Source organism: Peromyscus maniculatus, chromosome 13, assembly GCF_049852395.1.
Source record: "Peromyscus maniculatus bairdii isolate BWxNUB_F1_BW_parent chromosome 13, HU_Pman_BW_mat_3.1, whole genome shotgun sequence".
Taxonomy (NCBI): domain Eukaryota; kingdom Metazoa; phylum Chordata; class Mammalia; order Rodentia; family Cricetidae; genus Peromyscus; species Peromyscus maniculatus.
In genome coordinates, this window is record NC_134864.1 from 60,219,732 (window position 1) to 60,245,122 (window position 25,391).

At 42.2% G+C, this 25,391-nt stretch overlaps 1 protein-coding gene across 4 annotated transcripts in view; it reads left to right on the forward strand.

The window, feature by feature from the left end:
- Hecw2 (HECT, C2 and WW domain containing E3 ubiquitin protein ligase 2) overlaps window positions 1-25,391 on the forward strand; it is a 363,433-nt gene that overhangs the window by 295,847 nt on the left and 42,195 nt on the right. For all 4 annotated transcript variants that reach the window (XM_042260383.2, XM_076550401.1, XM_006974869.4 and 1 more), the window contains 2 exons: window positions 9,603-9,686; window positions 14,641-14,750. In XM_042260383.2, coding sequence (XP_042116317.1) covers window positions 9,603-9,686; window positions 14,641-14,750 — 194 coding nt within the window. The remainder of the gene's footprint in view (window positions 1-9,602; window positions 9,687-14,640; window positions 14,751-25,391) is intronic.

A 25,391-nucleotide genomic window follows, 5' to 3' on the forward strand; every position in this document is an offset into this window, starting at 1 on the left:
GGAGCACAATCCTGATGACTTAAGAACTTGCCTCAAAACATCTTCTGGAAGTCCACAGCATTTCCCAATAGCACCGTCTTGAAAACAAAGACTTGAACTCCCAGACCTAACAGACATATGGAATGGAACCCATGGGTAATTTGTGCTCACAGGTGTCTGTAAACTCTGTTTCTGCCTGGCCAGGGACGACCCACACCAATACAGATTCCCATGCATTCCTCCTCATTGATAGATAGCACAGCCACTGGAGAGAAGCAGAAGTCTTCCTTGTCCCTTGAGTAAGGGACACCACTGGGAGACTGAAGTGGGTATCTCTTTCTTTGTGCTTTCCTTGTGTTGTTTGTGATTCCTCCTAAGTCAGAGCAGAGCAAGCAATCGATTCGGCTTTACTGAGACCCAGTCTCCCTTGAGATTCCATTTTTCTCCTTTCATGTAGAACGCCTGTGGTTGTCCATGTCCAGGATGACGTTGGTTCTCTCTAACCTCTCAGATGGTTAGAATGGTGCCAGTTTGTCACTCCAAATCCCTAGTCCTGGAAGGGGTTTATTTCTCCAGTTAAGAAATGAATGTCCTAGGGGGGTATGACTCAGTAGTTAAGACCGTGTACTGCTCTCTCAGAGCATCCAGGTTTGGTTTCCAGCACCCATGTTGGGTGGCTTACAACCACCTGTAACTCCAGCTCCAGGGCATCTGATGCCCTCTTCTGACTTCTCGGGAAATTGAGCTCACACATGTACATCCCAACCTCCACATACATATGCATAATTAAAAATAAGATAATTTTTTAAAAATATGAGCATCCAAATTTGCTACCACTTCTGTTTGAGGGGAAATGCCACTATTGGACTGTTAAATTATACTACATCTTTGCATTGGAAGATAATAATCATACCAAGATACCTAGTGTATGTGAAGATAAGAGCCAAAATGAAAAACTCAAAAGATTGTATCAAAATATAACTATCTTCATTCAAAACATCCTTTTATAATACTTTGAGTGAATATAACACATAAAAATTCCATACATTTTTTTTAGTTCTGGCATTTGTATACTACTCTGTTGTGAACAAGGATCATGAATTTCCCTCTGTGGTGGTTATTAGGCCCAGCCAGGAAGTCTGATCCCTACCAATACTGTTTTCCCAGGCAGCAAGCACCAGGCTGCAGACTGACTCTTCTTCGCACACAGGCTTTGTATGGAGAGTCCATTGCCATGAGAATGGTCTGTGAGATTTTCTTTCATTTTATGTAAATATATCCATTTTGTATTTTAAGTTACTAATAAAGAAATGACTTGGAAGTCCCAAGAAATTCTGAGCCACCAGAAGCAAACAGGCCTGTGCCTCAGCTCACTACCCAAGACTGAAACACAACTGTGGACCTTTTCTGTTCCTTTCTATCTTTTTTTTTTTGGAGAAACTTGCAGGTTTTTTTGTAGTTTAATTTGGCTGTGATTATATTTTAAAATTACATTTGCCTTGAAACTAAAGAAAATTATAGAATTTGTAGAGTTTAAAAATTAAAAGTTTCCAAAAGCTAGCTTAAGTAAAACCAATCCTGGTGTTCATAATTGCCAGTCCCAGCAGTCAGGAGGCAGAGGCAGGAGGACCTCTGAGTTCGAGGCCAGACTGGTCTACAGAGTGAGTTCCAGGACACCCAGAGCTGTTACACAGAGAAACTCTATTTGAAAGAGAAAAACAAACCAAAACAAACAAACAACAAAAACTGAGCTGGAAATATTAACCTCAGCTATCATCTGTACTCTCTGTCTAAGCAACTTGAATTGGCCCCTGCTGATCCTGAGGCCTGCTCCTGCCAGGGTCTGCCTCCCTCTGCCTCCCAATCTCCTGTGACTTGTTTGCTGATCACTTAGATGCAAAGATGTGAACATAGTGATGTTGTGATCCTTGCTGCTGGACTCAATTTAAATAATAAAAAAATCTAGATAGGGACTGTTATTTCCCCGCAGACCGTTTACATAGGGATAACTATTGAATTTTTAAAAGCATCTCACTAAAATTATTATAAACAATACATATTAATGGTCATTAGAAACTTTGGTAGAAGATTCTCATCTCTCACTAGGAGACCAGAAGTTATGTCTCTTGGGAAGTAATTAGGTACATGTCTTAAGAATTCACATTTGTGGTTAGACAGACCTACTTTTGAATTCTGACTCTACAGTTTACTTACCACTCAAGGGGACTTTGAATGAAGCTGTTGAGAGTCTTTCAAGGCATTACTCTGAGAGAAGGATACTGGTTTCTACCATTCACTTTTAAAGAGCGGATGAGTAAGGATCATGAAGCGCTGGGTAGTGTGTAAGCAAAGCAAATGCGCTGTACATGAAGCTAGATGTTAGCTGTCGGTCATTTTTCTCCTCGATTGCATTGCTGAGACCGAGTTGAAGATAATTTGTCTTTAACGTCTCCAGATTTTTAAAGCCACTAGCTTTGAGACACATCATACCTATTAATGCAACCATGTAATTCCGTGCATGCATTTGAACTGCAGCTAGGGCCTCTTAGGTCATGATTAACTTCCGTGAAGGATGGCTTGCTGGTGTGATTTTCACCAGTTCCTATCTCTAAAGTCTTTTATATACATACAATGAAATCAATCTGAGAGAGAGAGAAGGCTGAGTAAAATCCAGAAGAGATTTCTGAGGCCTAAAGTTTCACAAAAGAGTTGCTATTCACACCTTATTTGAATATATGTGCTAACTTATATGTGTGCGCTAGGCTTTTGACATATACCTGTGTCTCATTTTTTGCATTTTGAGGATATGTTTATTTGAAAGCCAAAGTACAGGTAGTTATAGTTTCAATTTATGAATATATTCTCAATTAAAATACTTATCAAATGCATAACAAAATATTATAATTCATAGAAATACAAAACTCATCATACATTCTGGTTTTCATAGATGTTGATTCTTTAGAATCATGGGCTTAGAGTTCAAGCTATGAAATGCCTTCAGAAAGATGTATTGTAACTAGATGTTTTGGCACATAATAGTTAAACTCCTTTTCCAGAGTCCAAAATTGTTTGGTTGTTCTGAAGTTTCTTATGATCTGTAGAGACGAAGTTCTAAGAACCTAGTATTTGCCTGATGGTTCCCATGGAAAAGAATTCTCTATATACCACGATATATATTTGTGATAAAATTTGACTTAGAAATTTGACACAGCAAGAATGTAACAATTCCAAAATAAGTAGGACAAGTATAACAATATGCTTTAATAAAAGTTGTTTAAAACATGAATTTGTTTATCTGGGAACTTTTCATTTACTGTTTTTGAGCTATGGTTGACCATAGGTAACAGAAATCTAAATAAAAAGCTTTGGGGCTAGAATAATGATTTTGTTTTAAGAGTACTCGCTACTCTTTCAGAAGACCTGAGTTTGATTCCCAACATTTGGTGGCTCATAACTAACTGTAATTCCAATTCAAGGGGTTCCAATGTCCCTGGCCTCCATGGACACTGGCACTCACATACACATACATGTAATTAAAACTAGAAATAAATATTTTGAAGGCATTAGCATTGTTATATTGATCCTTGCATTATAAGGAGGGAAGGGAGGGAGGCGGGGAGGGAAGGAGGGACCATAGAATTTTACTGGATGCATGATTCCTGACACCTTTGAATTGTGAGAAACATAAACCCTTCATATGAACTGTCTGATACTCATAGCATCATTCTGACTTTATGGAGAGGTCAGTGTCTAATCTACTATTCCTCACAGAAAGCCTCAATACAAATCTGTGGAGTGAATGAGCAGTATGATTTGAATGAATTGCCAATATCAGCACAGAAAAGAGTAGATCTCCAGAAACCTAGCTTGCCTCTCTTTCCAACAAAGCCTTCTGTTGAAAAAAAGCACAAATATTTATGCTGCCCATCTAATAACAGGCTTGCAAGTTTAAAATCTTTGGAGGGCCTACAATATAATAAGCTCTAGGCTAAGTATTTGCATCCTAAAAATGCTTGTTTTAAGATGAAGAAACACAGTTAAGCAAGTCTTAGTCCTTGGCCTATAGATGATTTATATCCATCTCTAAGATATCCTCAACATGTGGCTAACTCATGTCATTTCTGTGTGTCCAGAAGAGTCACATTCTAAACCTACAACCTACAGAGTGGCAAGTAGGGAAAAAAAAAAACGAACCTTTCTATTGTGGGTCATCTGTCAAGGCGGACCGTCCTGTGACTGTGATAGCCATCCATGTCCATCGCTAGTTTTCCTTTCTTGGCTCTGTACCACTAGGGAACGCCAAGCAGTCCTCTAACACCACCACCTCAGGCAGTTTTAAAAGCACATGTGTTTGCAAGTGTGTTACTGAGTGCTTTGCCGGAACCCAGATATGCAGAGTCTGCACTGATCCTTCCTCAACACGTGCCCTTCTTAAACTGCAAGACCAGAGAGGGGACTGGTTTCTGTGAGAATGTTTTCTGTGGGAATTCCGGTCTTAAGACAGTGCTCGTTGTCCTCAAATGACCTCCTTTCTGCGAGAGAGTCACTCTCGGGAGGCAAATCTGTGCCCTGGGAGGAAGTGGTGACTGACTGAGTGTGAGAGGCAGCACACACAGGCCACTGTCCCTGTCGTCAATGCCGTTTAGCATTTTTCCTTTAATCCCTCCCGTACCTGCCTCTTCGCTGTCCTAGGTGGATTCCAATTTAGTCTGGAATCTGAAGCCAGCCCCCTGATTGTGTTGGTTTTCCTGCCACAGCAGGAAATGATAGCAATATTCTTCATGACCAGCATGGAGTGTAGGTGTTAGGAGTCTGTTATTCTGGCATTAGCTGACCATGTGCCTGGTATTTTACTGAATTCTCCCTTGTATAAAACACCATGAAGCATGTGGCCAGAGGCACATAGGAGGAAGGACCTTTGCCCTCAAGAAACTCATATCTCAAAAGGAATCTATAATCTTCATTATAAACCACTAAGATTGAATAAGATCCTTTTTCTTTTTTCTTTCTTTCTTTCTTTCTTTCTTTCTTTCTTTCTTTCTTTCTTTCTTTCTTTCTTTCTTTCTTTCTTTCTTTCTTTCTTTCTTTCTTTTTGTTGTTTGGCTTTTTTGAGAAAGAGTTTTTCTCTGTAGTCCTGGCTGTCCTGGAACTCACTCTGTAGACCAGGCTGGACTTGAGATCTACCTGCCTCTGCCTCCTGAGTACTGGGATTAAAAGCCTGCGCGCTACTGTGGGGCAAAAGGGTTTTTTGTTTGTTTTTTGGTTTGGTTTGGTTCGGTTTTTGTTTTTTAGGATCCTTTCAATTCTATACATTAACAGAATAAATTTGAATAAATATGTTAAAGTAATATTCAGAATCCTCTAATTATAGTCAAACTATATTAATCCAAATATTAAGTAGCTTTATGGAAATTCATATGAGTCAAAACCTCATTTTCTAAAAGGAAAAGAAGTATTGTAGGTCAATCACATTGACTGCAGCCACTTTTATCCTGAAGAAACTTAAATATGTTTAAATATAAAATGCATATCAATTTCCTGTGATTATAATTTTTATGAACCATAAACCAAGAGATGTATAAATTTAAGTTAAAACTAAGAAAATTAATATGATGTAAATTAATTCTTTTTTTTGTAAGTCCTCTCTGAAAGGTGTGCTATTTCTGGAGGTACTGTACTACTAGGGTGATGTGTCGAGAGAGTGGGTGAGCTCCTGTCCCGTATTCCCGCTTCCAGTATCCACTTAATATATTGTCCAAGGGTAGATCTGCGCATTATCACATGTTCAACGGATACACACAGATTCTAGACTTGCCTTTGCCAAAATGCTGAGAGGCAGTAGAATTAATACTTTACCTGAGGTGTTTTTGTTGTTGTTGTTTTTGTTGTTGTTTGGTTTTTTTCAGGAGTCAAATAATTGATGTTGAGACTGTTGCCAGTAGAAAGAGCCACTGGCCTTGCGTTTCTCCAGTGTTTGACTCAGTCCTCTGCTTTGGCCTCGGTGGCCTGTGCCGTGCGTCCTTGGCACTCTCCCAGCCGCCATCTTCCCTCCTATTACCTGGCTCAGTGGGTTAGCCCACCAGTTTACTTAGAATACCCCCAGATCTCACAGTGACAATGTTAGGGAATGTATCCCACTGTGTGTGGATCCCACCTCCACTTTTCTATTTGCAGGACACTGCACAGCTTTCCGTAGGCTAAGACACGCCCTCTTCCATGCATTATTTAGCATAACTGTATAATATCCTTTTTAAGTCCATCTCTTCCCTTTTCTCTTCAGCCTGTGGCAACTCATATTACTTAGCTTCCCTTGATCATTTTCACGATAATCAATTCATGGTGCAATAGAGAGGTTCTGTCTTTCCGATCGGTATCAGAATCGTGCGTGAGCAGCGAACAGCTCCTGTTCTCATACTTGACGCCGAGGCCCTGGGGGCGGACGGGCGGACGGCCCTGCTTGCTAGCACTTGAAGAGTCCATGTTGAATTGCCTAGCGCTTGTCTTGTAGCTGCACGTCATGGGACGTGGAGTCACAGGGTGGTAAACAATCCTGCCTGTCACCCACAGTATCCACAATATGTTTCTCTCGTCCTCGTGGTTTTCATCACCACAAGGAGAAGACGCCTAAAACTCGCTGCAGAATCTGGGACCATGTCTGCAGATTTCTAGTAGACGAAGGTAGCAGTTTGAGGAACACTGGTCTATAGGATATTGGGCAAATCATTGATTACCAAGGAGCGTTTCCTTCTTCATTCTTGGGAAGTATGTGCCATTTCTGAGACGCTGCTGAATTCTTTCTTCCTCCCCCTTAGTCCATTCTCTTAATCATCAATAAACTAGGCTCGTTTTTGTTTTCACATGAAAAGGCTTTAGAAAGGACTCCAGCTCAGGCCCAAGACAGTTCAGTTAGATGAACAGAGCACTTGACATGGTTTTATATAATACTGGGAATTGCCTTTGGTTTTCTATAGCACCATAAGCTCCAGGACAGACGATTTTGTGATTTTCTTTATTGGATTCCAAGTCTGTGGAAGACTGTGCCCAGCACAACTGAGTGCTTGAGAAATCTTTGAAGAAAAGATGTGTGACTATTAGTATAAGAAAGTACTAAGGAGCCGGGTATGCTGGCTCTTGCCTTTAATCCCAGCACTCAGGAGGCAGAGTCTTCTCCTTTCAGTGATCAAACCCATGGAAAAGGTAGAAGCATATCTTGGATACTGTAGATGACAGTTGTGGCTGTTTATCATCATGTGACTAAGTTTGAGGCCAGTCTGGTCTACAAAACGAGTTCCAGGACAACCAGGGCTACACACAGAAAATCTGTCTTGAAAAAACAAAAGAACAAGAGAGAGACAGAGAGAGAGAGACAGACAGACAGACAGACAGACTTAATTCGGCAGACACCAGATGGTGTGCTCCAGTGCTTTCTCCTGGAAGCATGACCCATAGCTTGTCACTGTGACAAACATGCTGGCCTGGTAGAGAACTAGTCTCAGCCTGCCTCGGTATGTTCTCATCTGAAAAATCAAAACCAGTTGTTTTCGTTGCCTAGTGGTTAGTATGTAGAAAGTGATGAGCAGTTTCCCCCTGACATCCTGCCTCCGATGCCAGCCTCTTTTCTCCCCTTCACTGTGTCTTCCTTGTGACTCAGATGAGCGATATGATGTCCCTCTTATTCACAGGATGTCTGCAGGCCGTGCTGCGGCCTAGAACACAGCATCTGTATCGTCGCTCTGCCCGGTTCCAGTGAACACAGTTAGGGCGAGTGCCCGCCCATCCTTTGTTTTCGCTCCATTTGCCTTGCTTCTTTGTGGTGATGGACTGAAGAGATAAAGCGCATATTTGTTAGAGACAGCTTCACGATCAAAGCAGATCCTTATCCACCCTTACACAGGACTTGACTTCTTAGGTTAAGGAGTTGTTCATTTTTCTACAAGATAAGATTTTTTTTTCTAATTTAGACTTTTTTAAAGCTAATTCTTAGATCTCTTATAAAAGAATTCGCCAGATAATGAATGGGCCCTGATTTCCGTCACGTGCTTCCAAATGTGATGCTAACAGTCTTGGGATGGTGCCCTTCCTGGTGCCGATCTTCAAGGTGAAGTGACTTTGCAGGGAACTGGGCATCATAAGCATATTTCTTAAAAAGCAATGTCCAAGTCTCATGTCTTCATAGTCTCTTGCTGACTATAAAGGACAGAAGAGAAAAGTTTCTAACAACAATGAAAGTTGGGCGCTTCCTGTACTAATAACTGTGAAATAGATCTACCCAGAGGACACCAGGGCCTGCACCCTGTTCCCTAACCCTCAAAGCTGTGTGACTAGAGACAAGTCAGTTTCTTTGTGTCTGGGGACTTTTCATCTGGACAGTTGAACCTCAGCTTCCCCCTCATGGCTTTCAACTCTGTAGAGAATCTTAATAAGGCAACTCGGATCTTAGGAACCTAAGATGCAGGGAAAATGCCACATAGAGCAACGCGGCACTCTACCGATAAGAACTAAATCTCCGTGAGTAACCAGAGATGCATCCGGTTTTATGCTGCAGTTCTCAAAATGCCTTATCCTTAGCACCCAAATGAAATGATTCCAGTGCCATAGCTTATACTTTTATTTTCCTCTCTTATACATCGCTGTGGTGTGCTCTGAAATAACATGAGATAAAGGAGAAAAAGAACAAGAAAACATTTAATTCGTACAACCAAAGGTGTCACCACATGACGGATAATGGCAGAAATAACGTATCATGGCAGTGTGTGTGTGTGTGTGTGTGTGTGTGTGTGTGTGTGTGTGTGTGTGTACATACTGTATTAGGGGTCTAGCCCAAGGCCTTGTATGTTTGTGCCAGCCGAGCACGCCACCACTGATTCACACACCCACTAACAGCATTGTATCTGGTGTGTGAGGTCTGTTTACATTTGCACAATATACACACAATCTGCTTTACAAGTCTTAATAACTAAGAGTGTTTCTGTTTTTCGTTATTTAACATAGCCATGTTCTTTACAAGCACAAGTACTGTCTGTTTTCAACTATGAAAGAGCTTGCCACACATAACTTACAAGTTCATTTTTCAGGAAAGTAGGTGGATGTTCCTACATGACACCTTTGGAACGGCAGAAGACAAATCTGGGTGGCGGCTCTTTGAAGAACAGGGAACCGCCCTTTAAAACTGTTGCTAGATTCAAACTCACAGGTGGCCTTAACCCAGAAAGGGGACTGGTTTTACTAGCTGGGAGCAGTACTGTCTGTCTATAAGGAGTGTTCGAAGCAATAAAATAACTATTTTCTCCCAACATTAGAAGTTGTTGCTGCCCATGGGCTTCTTTCCCTATATGTTTTGTTTTGTTGTTGTTGTTTTTTTTGTTTTTCTTTGTAGTGCTGGGGATGAATTCAGGACCTTCTGCATGCTAGGCATGCATTCTACTACCTCATTCCAGCCCCACAAAGTTCTTCTCAAAAGCAAGGACTGTGTCTGTTGGGGATTTGTATTCCTAAGGTTCCATAGCACAATGCCATTTAATAGGTACCCAAAATGCTGCGGCCATGATAGAAAGTGTGGTTATGTAATAAGTTACATTCCAAAGCCTGATCCATACACTTGCACTGTTTCCTTGACTAAACAGGGAGAAGATACAATTTATCCGAACTGAAGGGACCCCTGGATTGGTGCGGCTTTCGAGTGATGCAGACCTGGTCATGTTACTGAGGTATGGAACACTAAGACTTCAGGTAGAAGTTCTCTGCTGTCAGATACTGTGGAACATTTTAGAAAATAACATGCCTGTGTTGATAGCCTAAAAATGGCCCCCTCCTCCTCAAAGTCTTAAGGAAATTGTCACATTGAAGATTTAGGATGCAACTTTCATAATAATTCATCTCATATTATGTCTAGTACCCCCAAGACTTGCTTACTCAGGCTTTACACCACCGGGAAAGGGAGAGGTTATAAAGACAAACCAATCACATGTCCCACTCCTTAAGTGGGACAGAAGGCAGCCACCCCTCAGCCCAGAGCAGAGGTCATGTCTATATTTTCTTTCCACTTTTTCTTTTTGCTTAAAATGTGCTTTGTCTCCTTTTGCTAGATTTTAGGTGTAGCTTATTTACTTTATGGTTTTGAGAGTTTAGGTTTGGGAAATGAAAAGGTTGAGGTTTGTTCAATGGTCCTACCAGTTTGATAGAGTTTCATGGCACTGACCCATTGCATTTTCCTTCACGGTGGTTAAATTGGGTTTGGTTTTAAATTTTAGAGTACTTTGGCAGGGCAACTGTAAAGTTTTCACAAAACTTTCTCGTGTTTGAGATCATCCATCAAGCATAGGCAAATCACAACTACAACAATGCTTTGCAGGACCCACTGGCTGGGAAACTGCCCTGGAGGTCTCCCTGGGATCAAAGGCAACAGTGACAGCTGGCCACTCAGGCAGTGAGTTCTTTATCCCTGAGTGCCAAAGGCCACAAGGTGTTGTAGGTTTTGTTTTGTTTTCTTTTCTTTTTCTTTTGACCCTGACTCTGATTCTCTCCTTCCTAGTGTTTGTCGCCATATTTCTTGCTAGTCCTTGGTTGTGGATGAAACAAGATTCCAAAGGTGCAGTCACTCCCCCAGACTGTTTCTCTTCCCTTAACTCTGAAGACCCTTGGGGGCAGGGTGTCCCTTCTCAATCTATCAGGCGACCCTTTTAACTGAGGTACACTGAACTAGTTCTGCAAATGGTATAGCTTATCAGATAGTCAGGAAGACTATTGGTCTGTTAATGCCAGAACATGATGTTTCTGTCAAAGCGTATACTTTCATTATAAAAATAAATTAATAAAAAACAAGAACAGCCGGGCGGTGGTGGCGCACGCCTTTAATCCCACCACTCGGGAGGCAGAGGCAGGTGGATCTCTGTGAGTTCGAGGCCAGCCTGGGCTACCAAGTGAGTTCCAGGAAAAGGCGCAGAGCTACACGGAGAAACCCTGTCTTGAAAAACCAAAAAAAAAAAGAACCAGACGTCTCTGAAGAGGTCAGTATCAGGAAAGGCAGACAAGGAAAGAAGCAACTTAAGACAACACAGGCTTTTATTTGGGAGAAAACAGCTCTCTAGAGGGGAATCCCTAAGAAGGAGAGCCCCCATGTGCACACACGCTGGGCTAGTTACAGGGCAGAGGGGAGGCGGGAAGGAGGCTGAAAAGTGAACCTTGGGCCTGAAATCGCCATTACCAGGAGTGAAGAAGAATGGTGAGGAGTAGGTAAGAGAATGTCAGGTGATGAATAAACAGAGCAGCCAGCCATTAGCAGGGTGTCTGCAGGGGGCAGAAGCAGGGATTAAGAAACTAGGTCTGGAATTCGGATTACTGTGGTCTCAGTGACACCAGACCAAGAGCTTTTCAAAATGGTGTGACCATGGCTAATAGTCTTATTCTCCATCTGTCTTTAATGAAATAATCTTTAGATGGTATAGTATTAAACATTTTAGTTAATTATAGCTAAAATGTTTGTACTTTGTCAAAGGCCATCATCTACATGAAATTCTTATATGCTACATGGTTGAATTTGGACGTGTTTAAAAATCTCACAAATAATGAGCAAGACTGCATTGTCTTTTGCTTGGGAAAATTAGCATGTTCACGGAAACTAAAGGGCCTTTGAAGAAGTTGAAGACCTAATAATTCTATAGTTATGACATGTTATGGAGTCAATTCTAGACCATCATTTCATTTGAGTTATTAAATGTACTTATTTATAGTACACAGTGGTACAATATACTATCTGTACTTACCTAATAAATAGTATTTACTACTTACTGGAAATGTGGAATTTTTTTTTGTCACATTTTGTTTTTTTTATACACTTAAAAGATATACTTGCTGTATACTTACTGGGTGAATCTGTGTCTCTTTGGGGTTGTTATTTCTTAGAGAGCAGAATCAGTTCTGGTACAAACGTATTTGATTGTCAGTGAGCCACAGTGTGAGCCTGTGTAGCTTTGAGACATTATTCAAATCAAATTGAACCCATTTAAAGGTATTTTTCTATTACTATTATAAAACATAAAGAAATTAAATGATGTTAACTTTGTTATTGATTATTCATTTCCTATATTCTTTCAATAACTAACTTCATTAAAATGTACCTTTTTCAGGAGTCACATAGGAAATAGTTAATAAATTTGGACATAGGAAAACATTTTAAAGTTGTATAACAAAAGATGCCACAAGTGAAGGCATGAAAAATGTAGCAAGCTGGAGGGGCGATTTTGACAACAGATAATGAGCAGGTGAAGAATGACTTTCAGTTATTTTAAAAGAAGAGAAACAAAAACTGGGTGAAGGAAATGGGTGGCCTCTCACAGGAACTGAAGAGGATTTGGTTAATACATGTGTGGGAAGACGCTGGTGACCTTAAGATGCAGTTTTGTACAATGAGCCACCATTTTACGTGACATTTGTAGAACTTAATGAAATGATAAGCGGCGCTGGTCGTGAGCCACGACAAAACCCAGTATCAGAGCTTTATTGTGGGGAGAGAGCCACAAAAGAACCAGGCCTGGGGAAGAAGCACATGCAGAGAGGAGAGAGAGAGAGAGAGAGAGAGAGAGAGAGAGAGAGAGAGAGAGAGAGAGAGAGAGAGAGAGAGAGAGAGAGAAGGAGAGAGAAGGAGATGGTGGGGGCAGGAGAGAACAGAGAGAGGAGGAGTCTGTGTCTGGCTTTTTAAGGATTCCCGTGCACATGCGCAGTTAGGCTTACAGAGCTACGCCACGCATGCGCTGATTGCATGATTGTGCAAGTGTACTTGCAGTCACGTAGCACAGGGATGATGTAAGATGCAAGACCCCTTGCTTAGCTCCTGATCTTAGCATGTGCGGTCATGCAGCTGGAGTGGCGGCAGAATCCTAACACCTAAAAAGTCTGATGATGCCCAGTGGGGCTGAGGCACTCTCCTACTATTGGGTTTGGGGAGATTGAAGTTTCTGCTGAGACAACTTCTCTGGTACACAAATTGGCAACATCTTGTATGATTAAAAAGGCTAAAAATGTTTTCATATTTTTAAGAATTATGTATCTGTTTTTACCTGTCTGGGTGTTTTGCTGGCATGTGTGTATACACACTGTTTGTGGCCAGTGCCCGCGGAGGCCAGCGAGTCAGGTCTCCTGGTACTAGAGTTATAGAGGGTTGTGAGCCACCATGTCGGTACAGGGGACTGAGTACAGGCCCTCTATGAGAACAGCAAGTGCTGTCAACAGTGAGCCATCACTCCATCCCCAATATTGTCATATTTCAAATACATTTTCATAGTCTTTGCAGATTAAACACTTAGAAAATGTCATCATCTTTGAAAGCAGATAGTGAAAAATCCATGTTAGAAGATGTAAATATACGTGTAGGTTTATATTAGAATAATATTCATAAAAAATTAAAATATAAGAAGAACTGGATTCAAATAATATTAGTTTGTTTGTTTGATTTTTAAGGCAGATGACCTTATGTCTGCACTTAATAAAATTCCTTTGTCCTTAACTTTTTACCATTGTGTGATGGTGATTTGGTTTATTCCCTCATTTTTTTTGTAAACACTGAAGTCCACCAAAGTGAGTGTGTGTGATTTTTGAAGATGTCTTAACCACATACAAAATGTCAGGGTGAATGTTTGGTCAAATACCATCCTATGTGTAGATATGTAACTAGCCACAATTCTAGTTGGACTGCAGGGCTTGCTGTGGGGGTTGGGGGGGCTGGATTGGGTTGGGTTGGGTTAGTATGTGCTTTTACTAAGCAACTCTTCTTTTGTGTGTATATCGCGTTCACAAGAAGAAACTCACACATGAAGAAGATTCCATGTAGAGGAGGACATCCATAGTGCCATTGATGATAAAAAGCAGACACTTGGGATGTCTTAGGGTTTCTATTGCTGTGAAGAGACACCATGACCACAGCAACTCTTATGAAGGAAAAACATTTAGTTGGGGTGACTTACATGTTCAGAGGTTCAGTCCATTATCATCATGGTGTAACATGGTGGCGTGCAGACAGACATGGTGCTGGAGTAGAATACATTTTGATCTGCAGGCAACAGGAAGTGGTCTGAGATACTGGGCAGTACCCTGAGGATAGGAAGCTTCAAAGCCTGCTCCCACAGTGACACACTTCCTCCAACAAGACCACACCTACTTCAACAAAGTCACACCCCCTAGTGCCACTCCCTGTGACCTCATGGGGCCAGTGACACTCAAACTACCACATGGGGAAAGGGTAAATATTAAAAAAAAATAGGAATAAATAAACTAGTATGTTCATAGAATGGCCTGATATACAGCCAGCGAAAGGAATATTCTAGATCCTTATGTATCCACACAGATATCAGACCACAGTATTGTTGATTGAGGGAGGTGGGTAAAAAACTCTAGCATAATAACTACTTACAGAGAACATTAAAAATGCCACAACAAAATTGTGCTTTACCTGTACATGGATGTTTCCAGGTCTGAAACTGTGGAAGGAAACTACCTGTTAAATCGTCATGGAGGAGAACACAAGAGGCTTCACAGGAGGCCTCCTCCTCCTCCTCCTCCTCCCCTACCCCCACCTCCCCTTCCTCCTCCCTCTCCCCCCTCACTGTGGAAGCGGTCTTCTGGGCCTCTTTGGCTAATGTGTATATTCTATTTTGTGTCTTTCCCTAGCTTGTTTGAGGAAGAGATAATGTCATATGTGCCTCCACATGCCTTACTCCACCCCAGCTACTGTCAGTCCCCGCGAGGTTCCCCAGTGTCATCTCCCCAGAACTCACCAGGTGAGTCTGTCTGTCCGTCCGCTGTACATGGGAATGCTCTAAGAGCACAAGCCGGGTGAGTCTGTCTGTCTGTCTGTCCGCTGTACATGGGAATGCTCTAAGAGCTCAAGCCGGGAGTGCTCTGCCTACAGGTACACACTGTGTGATATTTGCTACTTTTTCCCTTGTGACTTGCTTCCTTGCACGTTCATTGACTGAAAGACAATAAACAGGAGGATAAATGTTAGTAGTATAATGTAAAAAGTGTTCTCGTCGGACTTTCTTGGAACACCAGCCTGCAAATAATGACATGGAGACTTATTATTAATTATGGAAGTTTGGCCTTTAGCTTAGGCTTGTCCCCAACTAGCTCTTCTAATTCAAATTAACCTGCTTCTTTTATCTATGTTCTGCCATGTGGCTTTTCTTTTTCCTTAGTACGGCAAGTCGTACTTGCTCTGAGTCTGGCTGGTGACTGGCCATTCTTCTTCCCAGAGTTCTCTCTTTCCCCAGAATTCCTGCCTATCCTTTCTCCTGCCTAGCTATTGGCCATTCAGCTCTCTATTAAACCAATCAGAAGGTGACTTGGCAAAAGCTGGGGGTGTGGCTTAGTGGTAGAAATGCCCATCTGGCATGCATGAGGCCCAGGGTTCAGTTCTCAGTATCACAGAAAGTGACTTGGCAAAGATTCATCTTCACGGTGTATACAAATATTCTGCAACAGTATAATGCATTCCACTGTAGAATTTACTTTGAATTTTGCTGCCTAGTGTCTAACGTTTCTTGGAAAATATTAGGCACAAAATACTAGGTGAGCTCTTTTGATTTTAAAAGTTTGGTTGAGGGTACAGTTTTGATAGACAATAAAAACAATGTCTCCACTCTCAAGAAATGATATAGAATTTAAATTATTTAGCACAATGGACTTGGGTATCTTCCCCATATTGTATGAGATGGTATGAGGGAGATGAATGGGCAGATGAAACGTGCTGATGAGTGAAAACTTATCTGAATTCTTTTGGAAGAGATAGACGTGAATTGAGGGTAGTGAGTGGCTGGGTGAGTAAATGGTGTAAGCGGAGCTTTGTGGAAGTGAATTTTTAGGGAAGGTAGCCATGATGCTGGCAGAACATCAACTACATCTTTATTATAGGCGGTGTTGTTCAGACTTTTATAGAATTTAGAACTGTTTCGGTAGAAATCCCGACTTCAGATGTGTCGCTGGAAGCCGCCATGCTCTTTAACGTGTAGCATGTGTTCTCACACGTTGCTGTGGTAATAAAGCTGCAGTCTAATTGAACACCGCAAACAGGAAAAGCGCTATTAATTTGTCTGTGTAACACAGATTTATTGAGCATCCAACTATGATCCAAGCACTGAACTAGACCATGTGGTTTAAAGATGAATAACATCGTCTCTGCTCTGGAAGGGTTCGGGGTGAGGTGGTGAGTCAGCAGTGACTCTGGAGCTCAGTGGTCAGTGCTGTAATGGTGAGACATCTGGGAACGTGTGGGTGTGGGAACACTTGTTAGGGAGGATTAAGATAACAGGTATGAGGGAACCTTGGAGGATGGGTGAATGAGATTTGCCAGGCGGGGCTGTAAATTTCATTGGGTGATAATGTACTGCTTTGCTCTGGGATTGGTCCCCAGCACTAGGTGGGGTGGGGGGGGGGGCAAACAGGCAAACAACAATCAAGAACTAGAAGTTCCCCACATGGACCAAAGACAGAAGGACATTCTGGCTAAAGGGGTAGCATGTACTAACCACAGACAATGGGAATAGTGAGGAGAAAGAACAGAAGCGGAAGGCAGTTCTGGAAATTCGGGCCAGACTAAGGTGTTTCTATGTGACCCACTCAGTACAGACCCTGCTTTGGTAAAGGTCATTAATAAATTCATGAATCTCAGCCCACTGGCCTGTCTTTGGACTGCATCTTTAGCATTTGGCTCTGCTAACCATGCCTAGGAAATTGGCTTTTGGAGAAACCTCTGAAACTCTGCAAAAAGTAAGATGCCTGTGATAGCCTGTTGTCTGAAGATCAGTTTGACGGCAAACTGGATGGGGCATGTAACATGCTGAGACGTTAGGACTGAGCCAGGTAAGGAAAAGCCAAGGCAGATTAGGTCTTTTTGCTCACAATGCCCCGTAGATGTTGGCACCACTTGCCAAGAAAGGAAGAGTGTTTGTTTAACTTGTAGAGAAATGTAAGATGAGTTTGACTTGTTACATGTTTTATTGAGACATTTGGGGGCTCTCATTCTGAGATACCCAAAGACAAGTGGAAAATATAGTTAGGAAATACCAAGGACAATTGGACCACACAGATTAATTGCCAGGAATTCAGTGTCATGAGAACTGCAGTCTGGAGTATAGATCGGAGGAAGTATCGAGAGGATAAAACAGGATGAACTCTGGTATCTAAGGCTTGTGCTTAGGTGGGGGAGTGAGTGAAAGGCAGAGTGGATCTGGAGTAGACTTAGGAAAATGTTTCCAGGGGAGTCCATTTCCAGGGAGGTGTGGTTAATGCAGCCAAATGCTCAGAGGATTCAGAAAGAATGAAGTCCTGAGAGAGACCATGAAATGTAAAACTCAAAGTTATAAATTGTCATTGCCAAAGCAGGCTATAAACTAGTAGGTGATACATTGGATTGGGCCAGGTGCAACATGGTACGTGATGCTCAGTGATTGTCACCAGTGTAGAATGCTCTTTTTATAAAGTATAGTTGTCACAAACAAAGGTGGACAGTCATCAGAAGCAGAAAACTGAAGGAAGGGACTGTCTGCCGGAGAAGGTGAACATGTGTGCACTCGAGTCTCAGGATGGCGCTGACTGAGACAGGAGCTGCCATCCAGCCTTTGAGAAGGTGGTATACCACAGGTCACACACACACAGGTCAGCATCGGAGCAGTTAGAGAGAGACACATAGTGGATGAGACATGAAAGGAAATCAGTGTAGGACACTTCCGGTAAGTTTAAAGGTGTTGCGGACGGACGTCAGAATTCACAGCTGGCCTCCATGAGTTCTTTAACCAATGGAGAGACTTTGGACAATTTATCTCTTGGCAGAAATTTCTTTCCTTTTTTTAAAATAAATGGATGTATTAATAATCACCTCACCTCTTGTGGTTGGTTTTTTTTTGCTTTGGCAATGGCGTTGGGGGGGGGGGTTCCCTTGCACTGCAGATGTCCAGTAAACATTAATGTATTCTCTTTTTCTTTCTTTCTGGAAACACAGAAGTACACCTTGCCCCTCCATGAGCCGTTCATTACTGGCATGCATGAGTCTATTTCTTCGTGACTTGGCGAGCTTGGCTGTGTTAGGCATTGAATCATTTGGAGAGGTCTTTGTTTTAAGTAGGGTGCCTGCTAAAGCTTTTTGTGGACTGTCTTTTTGTCTTGCTTTCTTATGATTAAACGTGTAGAGCCATGTGGAATTGGGCTCATGCCAGCCACAACCCTTTTTTTCTAGGCCTTTTCCAAGGTTCTTCCTCCCTGAGAACAATGTAGACCACCAGATTCTGTCTTCCGAACCCCCGGAGAAGTGTGCTCTTGAAGTCTGCCTAAGCGTTCTTTCATCCTGTGCAAACATTCTAAATGGTGACAGAATGCACATCTTCATTTAGCATCACAGATGCCCACAAGTAATTCATGGCAGTAATAAAGTGTGTTCTGGGAACTCAGAGTTAAAACATTTTCCAATGACATGTGTAATCCGGCCATATCTAAATTGCTAGCAGTGTTTGTGGTGGTTTTAATTTGCAGGAAAAAAATCATCTCCATATTCTTGGCGGGGGTTTGGTCTGGTGATGAGAGCGGGATGGACTGCCTGATAGTAGTGGAAGCGGCCGTCAGGGACTCCACGTGAGAAGAGCCGGGCCTCACTAACCTCATTTTCCCTGGGGAGGAATCTGTTTTTCAGAAAATGGCTTCTGCTTCTCCCAGACCTTTTGCTGGCTGCGTAAAATCAACATTTCAAAAATAATTTTTTTAAGTGGTCCGGTCTTTTTCTTGTGACTAGAATTTCACCCGTTTTAGTGGTTTGAGAATGATATTGTGAAAATTATGACAATAATAAATTTTAATGATCTTCACTCTGAATGCCTAGGAACCTGGTAATCTTTCCATATTTTCCCTCATTCCAAGCACATTTACATGTCTTTTCAAGAGAAAAGGGACTTTGGAAAGTTTGACTCACTGCTTTCTGCAGCTGTGAGAGTGTTCACCTAAAACTCGTCAAAATTTTGGAATGTGAAGGTTTATTTTTCTAGGGCCATTATAATGCCAATCCAACCTCAGCCATGTCCAAAGGAAAGGATCCCTGCAAACGCCATATGGTTCACTATGCCAAGGAGGAAACCAAGGAGTTTGCCTAGGGCACATCTCTAGGAATTTAAATGCAGTGACACCTAATTTGTCTAAAATATTGGAGATGTACTTTCTTGTGTGCATTTTCCAGGGGACTAAAATTATGGTGTCAATGGCATGAGAATTTGTTTAACACCCCATTATTGAAATTCCTCATGCATATTATTTTTCTCCTTGTTTTTGTATTTGTGGCACATTGAGGTGTGCTGCGTGGTGTATGGGGTGGTGTGGGGGTCTCATTGGGTCTGAGCGTGGTTCACAGCTGTGGTGACCACTGGAGTGCAAGCAGCATTAGATCACTGGATGGACTCACAGCACTGAGGAGCCTCCTGGGTCTTCATCAGGGTCGACTCAGTGGAATGGACCACGAGAAGGGTTTATTTTCCCCAAAAGGATCTTTTCTTCCCACAAAGACTTGAATATTACCGGCCGCGTATGTTACCTCCTCCTCTTAGAGACATGTCTCTCTGTTCCTCCCAGCCCTCCTCATCTTTTCCCCCTCTGCTCAGCCAGTTATGATATAGCTATTGATTTTTAATAATTTTTATTCTTTGGAAATTCTGTACATTCATATAATATATACTGATCAAATCCATCCACTAGTACTGTCTTCTGTCTACCCCTTGTACCTCACCCACCTCCCTCTGAGCTTCATGTCCTCTCTTTATTATTTTTGTCATTAATAACCCTGAGTCCAGTTAGTGTAGATATTTTGGTTTTTGTTATTAATCTTCCTTGTCCTCACCCCAGTACTGCCAGGATGGGGTGTCTGTTATTGGCATACCCTTCAGTGTTCCCCTTTTAATAAGTTACTTCTTGGCCAAGTCTGAAAAACCAGTTATCAATTTGTTTTCGGTAAATGGTTTGAGCCAAACCTGATGACCTAGACCTGTAATCCCAGTTACTTGAGAGGCAAAGACAGAGAGAGGGCAAGTTAAAGGCCTACCTGGGCTCTGAAGTGAGTTCAAGGCTAGCCTGGGCAACTTAGTGAGACCTTGTCAAAGTAAAAGTTTAAAAAAGTAGGCTGAGTAGATGATAGATTACTTGCCTGGCACATACATGGAACCCCTCATTTTTAATCCCCAGGACCAAAGAAAATGAACAGTGAAAAAAGTAAGTAGCATGTATATGAACATCCGTAGATCTAGGACTTTTGCTGCTCTTAGAAAATAGGAGATAGCCGGGCGGTGGTGGCGCACGCCTTTAATCCCAGCACTCGGGAGGCAGAGGCAGGCGGATCTCCGTGAGTTCGAGGCCAGCCTAGGCTACCAAGTGAGTTCCAGGAAAGGCGCAAAGCTACACAGAGAAACCCTGTCTCGAAAAACCAAAAAAAAAAAAAAAAATAGGAGATAGATATGAGGACATGCACATCTGTGCACATGTGTGCTTTGTCCAAGCTGTCTCCAGGGTGTTCCCTCTTAACAGTGTTGTGTTTTGCTCCAGAAGATGAGGCTGTCTAGACATGTTGCAGTGCTCATTGGCTTGCTCATTGTTAGCAATGGGGCATTGTTGTGGAACACTGTGAAGATGTATTGCTGTGATTGGTCTAATAAAAAGCTGAATGGCCAATAGCTAGGCAGGAGAGGTTAGGCAGGATGTCTAGGGAGAGAGAGGAAGAGGAGGAGTAATCAAGGCATGGAATTCACCATCAGACAAACATGTTGGACATGCTGTACTGAAAAAAGGTAAAAAGCCAGATGGCAGAATGTTGATTAATACAAAGAGGTTATTTACATATAAAGGCCAATTGGGGAAGGCTAAAGGCCACGCTTTCATAATTATAAAAAGTCCCTGTGTTGTTCTTTGGGGTCTGGTGATCCAAAGATAGTCTGACAACAAAGCTTGTCACAGGGGTTGAGGGAAAGTGTATGTGTGTGTAACTGGAAAGGGCACCAGGGAAAGGGTGGGCCTCTAAACTGAACTAGTCCAGAGGCCTGGAGCTGTGTAGTCAAGGTTCAGCTCCATTCAGAGCAGAGCAGAAAGCCAACTGGATTCCAGGACCCAGAGGCAGAGAACTACAGGCTTCTCCAGAATTGGATGCCAAAATTTTTCTCGTGTCACCTGAGATACTTTGTCAGATAGAATTTTATAGTTTGTAATTATGCAGTGTTGTAACAGTGTATTGAAAACATACAGAGCGTCTGAAAGTTCTTCAGATCTACCTAGCAGTGACAAAGAATAACAGCTCTAATAGCTGTTACTAAAAAAATATTCCTGCAAACACTTAACATAGTACTAGCCATCCATGAAGTTCGTTTTCCAATTGGTCACTTCCTAGAAGCAACCGACCTTTTCCCATGCAATTCCCTTTGGTAAGACTCCAAAGACGGAGAAAGAGCTCTCTGAGAGAAAGGGCCCTCGATTGTGGTTGTGGTTCCCATACATTTCTATCAGCTCAGTCTTCCAAGAACATTTTTTGGTTTCTGGAACCAAAATAACCTCGTTCTTCCCCTGGAAGCTCTTGGCAGTTGAAGCTGACTTGTACTAATTATGTGACAGCTGTTTTGGGGTATGGCTGCTCATACCTATCATCCCAGACCCAGGAAGGTGGAGGCAGGAAGATTTCTGGTTTTTCAAGTTCCAGGCCAGCCTGGGCTATATAACAAGACCCCGCCCCCATACTTCTTAAAATGCTACTATTTTAACCATAAACAGTCTTGTAAGTTATGTTAAACAACATAGAGGTAAAAATTTCTATATTGTTTTTTAAATTTACTCTAATAACACTATCCTTTCCCAAAACAAAAGTAACCCCTCAGAATTAATAAGGATAATACTTCTTCAAAACTATAGATGGTCAGAATTCTATCCATACCTTAAAATGAGGAACACGGCTTGACAGTCACCACTGAAGCAATTCCCATGAAGCTCCAGTCTGGTTCTGACTTAGGATAACTTAGCTCCTTGCGTCTGGTGTACATATTAAAGCCAGATTAATCTCATTGAGTGCAGTTGAGCTTGCTTCCTGTAAGTGATTCTTCAGCTTGGCTGTATTTGGGAATCATCTGGAGAGCTGTAGAAAACACTGAGGCCTGGTACCTACCCCCACAGGTTCTGATGTCATGGTTTGGGGTGTGGCCTGAACTTTTTGGAATTGTTTTTAAAGTTTCCTCAGAGATTCTAATATGCACTCAAGATTGAGAACCCCTGCTTGGGATTCTCTTTTGTTTCCTGGGTTTTGTGAGGGTGAATGCATTTGTTTTCTTCATGACTTAACTCTTAGCTCTTTGATAAGCCTCCAGATTGCTTGTGGATATCCATCCCTGAAGCTCCAACATGTTTGCCTGTGTGTTGAGTATGTATGCACATAACATTAACAGCCAACACAGAGAGAGCTTCTTACGACGTAGACGCTGCACAGTGTCATATACACACTAACATTTCACCCACAGGAATTAACTGATCTCTCATACACACTAACATTTCACCCACAGGAATTAACTGATCTCTCATACACACTAACATTTCACCCACAGGAATTAACTGATCTCTCATACACACTAACATTTCACCCACAGGAATTAACTGACCTCTCATGCAAACTCCAGAGCTCCCCTGTCCAGGGTTGGTAGAGTATCCATAACTGTCACATCCAACTCAATATTTACACAGCTTCCTGTGTCCCTGGCTACCAACATCATTCCCCACACTGCTTTTAGCCTCCAGTGGACCTTGTCAAATCCCACATTCCTGTCCCCGGCATAGGGTTTGGACAGGAAGCTGCTTCCTCATTTCCTTCAGTAGCAAAGTGATGATGAGAACCTTTAATAGCCACTTCATAGACTCCCTGTGAGGATTTCTCAAGACTCCCCCTATGGAAAGCGCATTATCCCTAATGTATGGCAGGTGCTTATCAAACAATAGCTATCATTATCATTAAGAAACGCTGCTATCATCAGAGCTTCCCATTCCTCCCCCTTGCTTTTCTCCTAATTCGTATTTCGCATGCTCGGGGTTCCTCTGAGTCACCACACTCCTGACTAAGTTCTTGTGCCCTCAGGCCTCAACTGCAGGATGAACGCCTGCTTCTCCGCCCTTCCGCCCTTCTTCCTCTTTCCCACCCTTCATCTGCCCTACACCCTGCGCTGAGAATTTCTCTAATCAAATACCACTTGAGCATTATTCCCTTTCCTTTCCTCGGTATTCTGTAAAGGTGCGCCCCGCGCCCCGCCCCCATTCCCAACACCAGCATCAGAATTTCTAAACCTCTCTTCTGATTGGCTCCAGCCCCTGTCTCTCCAGCATGCCCACCATGCTCTCGGTTATGGAGCGTCTTCGGCATCTGTTGAACACACGTTCAGTATTTAGTCTAGTTCTTGCCTCTCTGAACCAGAATAAAATTCAGACTCTTTTCTATTTATATGTTTAGTGTTACTTAATTTTCTCATTGCTGTGACCAAATACCGGACAGAAAGGAACTTAAGAGAGGGAAGGTTTGTTTGAGTTTAAAGTTCAAGGGGATCCAGTCCATCGTGTCAGGGAGGACGGGGCAGCAGGAGCAGGTGGCTGTTCGTATTGCATCCCCAGTCAAAGAGCAGAGAGATGGATTTCAGGTACCAAGCCCTCTTCTTTTAATTCACTCCCAGACCCCAGACCCTGGGATGGTGTCACTGACATTTAGGGTGGGTCCTCCTACCTCACTTAACCAGAACTAGAAATTCCAAATCCCAGACATGCCCAGAGGCCTGTTTCCATGGTGACTCCGCATCCTATGGACTTGGCAATTAACCACTTAGCCTCCAACTAAGCTCCTCCCTGCGGCCTTGTCCATTCTGATCTCCGCACACACATTGCTTTTCTGTGGCATTACTATTATCTTCTCTACCACTGATCTCAAAGGCGAATACCCAGGAGGTCAGGCAGCCAGCCTGTGTCCCTGAGTGGATGTGAGGGAGTGGAGTCCATGGGAGCATCCACCTGTCTCCTCCAGGAGGTTAATGCCATTTGTAAGATTCCATCTAACTTTCAAGAGAAAAACTTCTTTTTCTTTTACTTGAAATCTAATAATAATTTTTAAATGCAACTAATCTAGCCCTTTTTTTTTTTTTTTTTAATGTAGGGGGCAAACAGTAGACTGTGAGGCTGGGTATAGCCCTAGGGCTATGGTTTTATCTCTTCTGTTCTACAGTTTGTATCCATTCCAGTTTAAGACTTAATTATTTGATATGTTTCATTTCTGCCTTCTCAGCCAGGGCATCCATTATTGACGATAACACCAGATTAGCAGTAAATAACCATCCTAGCTAACTCATTTGTTAAGGAAATTTTTGCTAGGCACCATGGCTCAAGCCTGTAATTGACGCACTGTGAGGCCACGGCAGGAGGCTGGAAAATCCAAGGCCAATCTAGGGTAACTAGCAAGCTCCTGTCTCAACAAAACAAATAACAACAAACGCACATACATGACAGACACACACACCCAGAAAAAAAGGAAGGAAAAGCAATCTCATGGAACTGGCATGCTGTGTAAGGACAAGACTATAATTTAGTTTCTGCCTTTGTCCTGTGTCCAGGCTGACATCCCAGCATGCTACCTAATCACCTGTGACACATGGATTTTTCTGTGGAAAGAGGAAGAAGCCATGTCCTATTTATACCTTATAAATAACACTTTATTAGTAATAAACGGCATACTTTTAATATGTAGCTATTGACAGTATTTGACACATTGAGAATGCAGTAAATATTTTTTTATTAAGAAAACTTTTTATTCATTTTACATACCAATCACAGGTCCTCCTCCTCTTCCCTCCTCCCGTTCCTCCAGCCTCCCCTCCCCCAACCAACCCCCTCTTGTCTCCTACTAGAAGGTAAGGCCTCCTGTGGGGAGTCAGCAGAGCCTCATGTGAGAATGCAGTAAATAATAATACTGCTTATTCTTTGTGCAACTCCAAGATATGAATTCCTCTCACAGCTAGGCTTGAATTCTGATTTTAGAATAATCATTTTATTCTGCAGTGTAAAATAAATGTAATTGTATCTCTAAAAATCATCCTTAAATGTCATGCACATCTAAGAACATCTTCATGGGGCTTCCTGTGACTTCCTTTACAGTTTCCATGATACTGTTTCAACAGCAAACAGAGATATTCCGCCCTGAATAGTTGTCCTTAGACATGAATAACTCTTTGACTCACTCTGGTTTGGATGGAAAGGGGAACATATCTGAGAAACACGTGAGCATATTTGGCAGTTTAAACAGGATCTTCATTCTCAGTCGAAAAGCGACAAAGAGCCTCTCATAAGACCTTCCTTAAGCTACGTTCAGGCCTTTGTGTGTGTGTGTGTATATG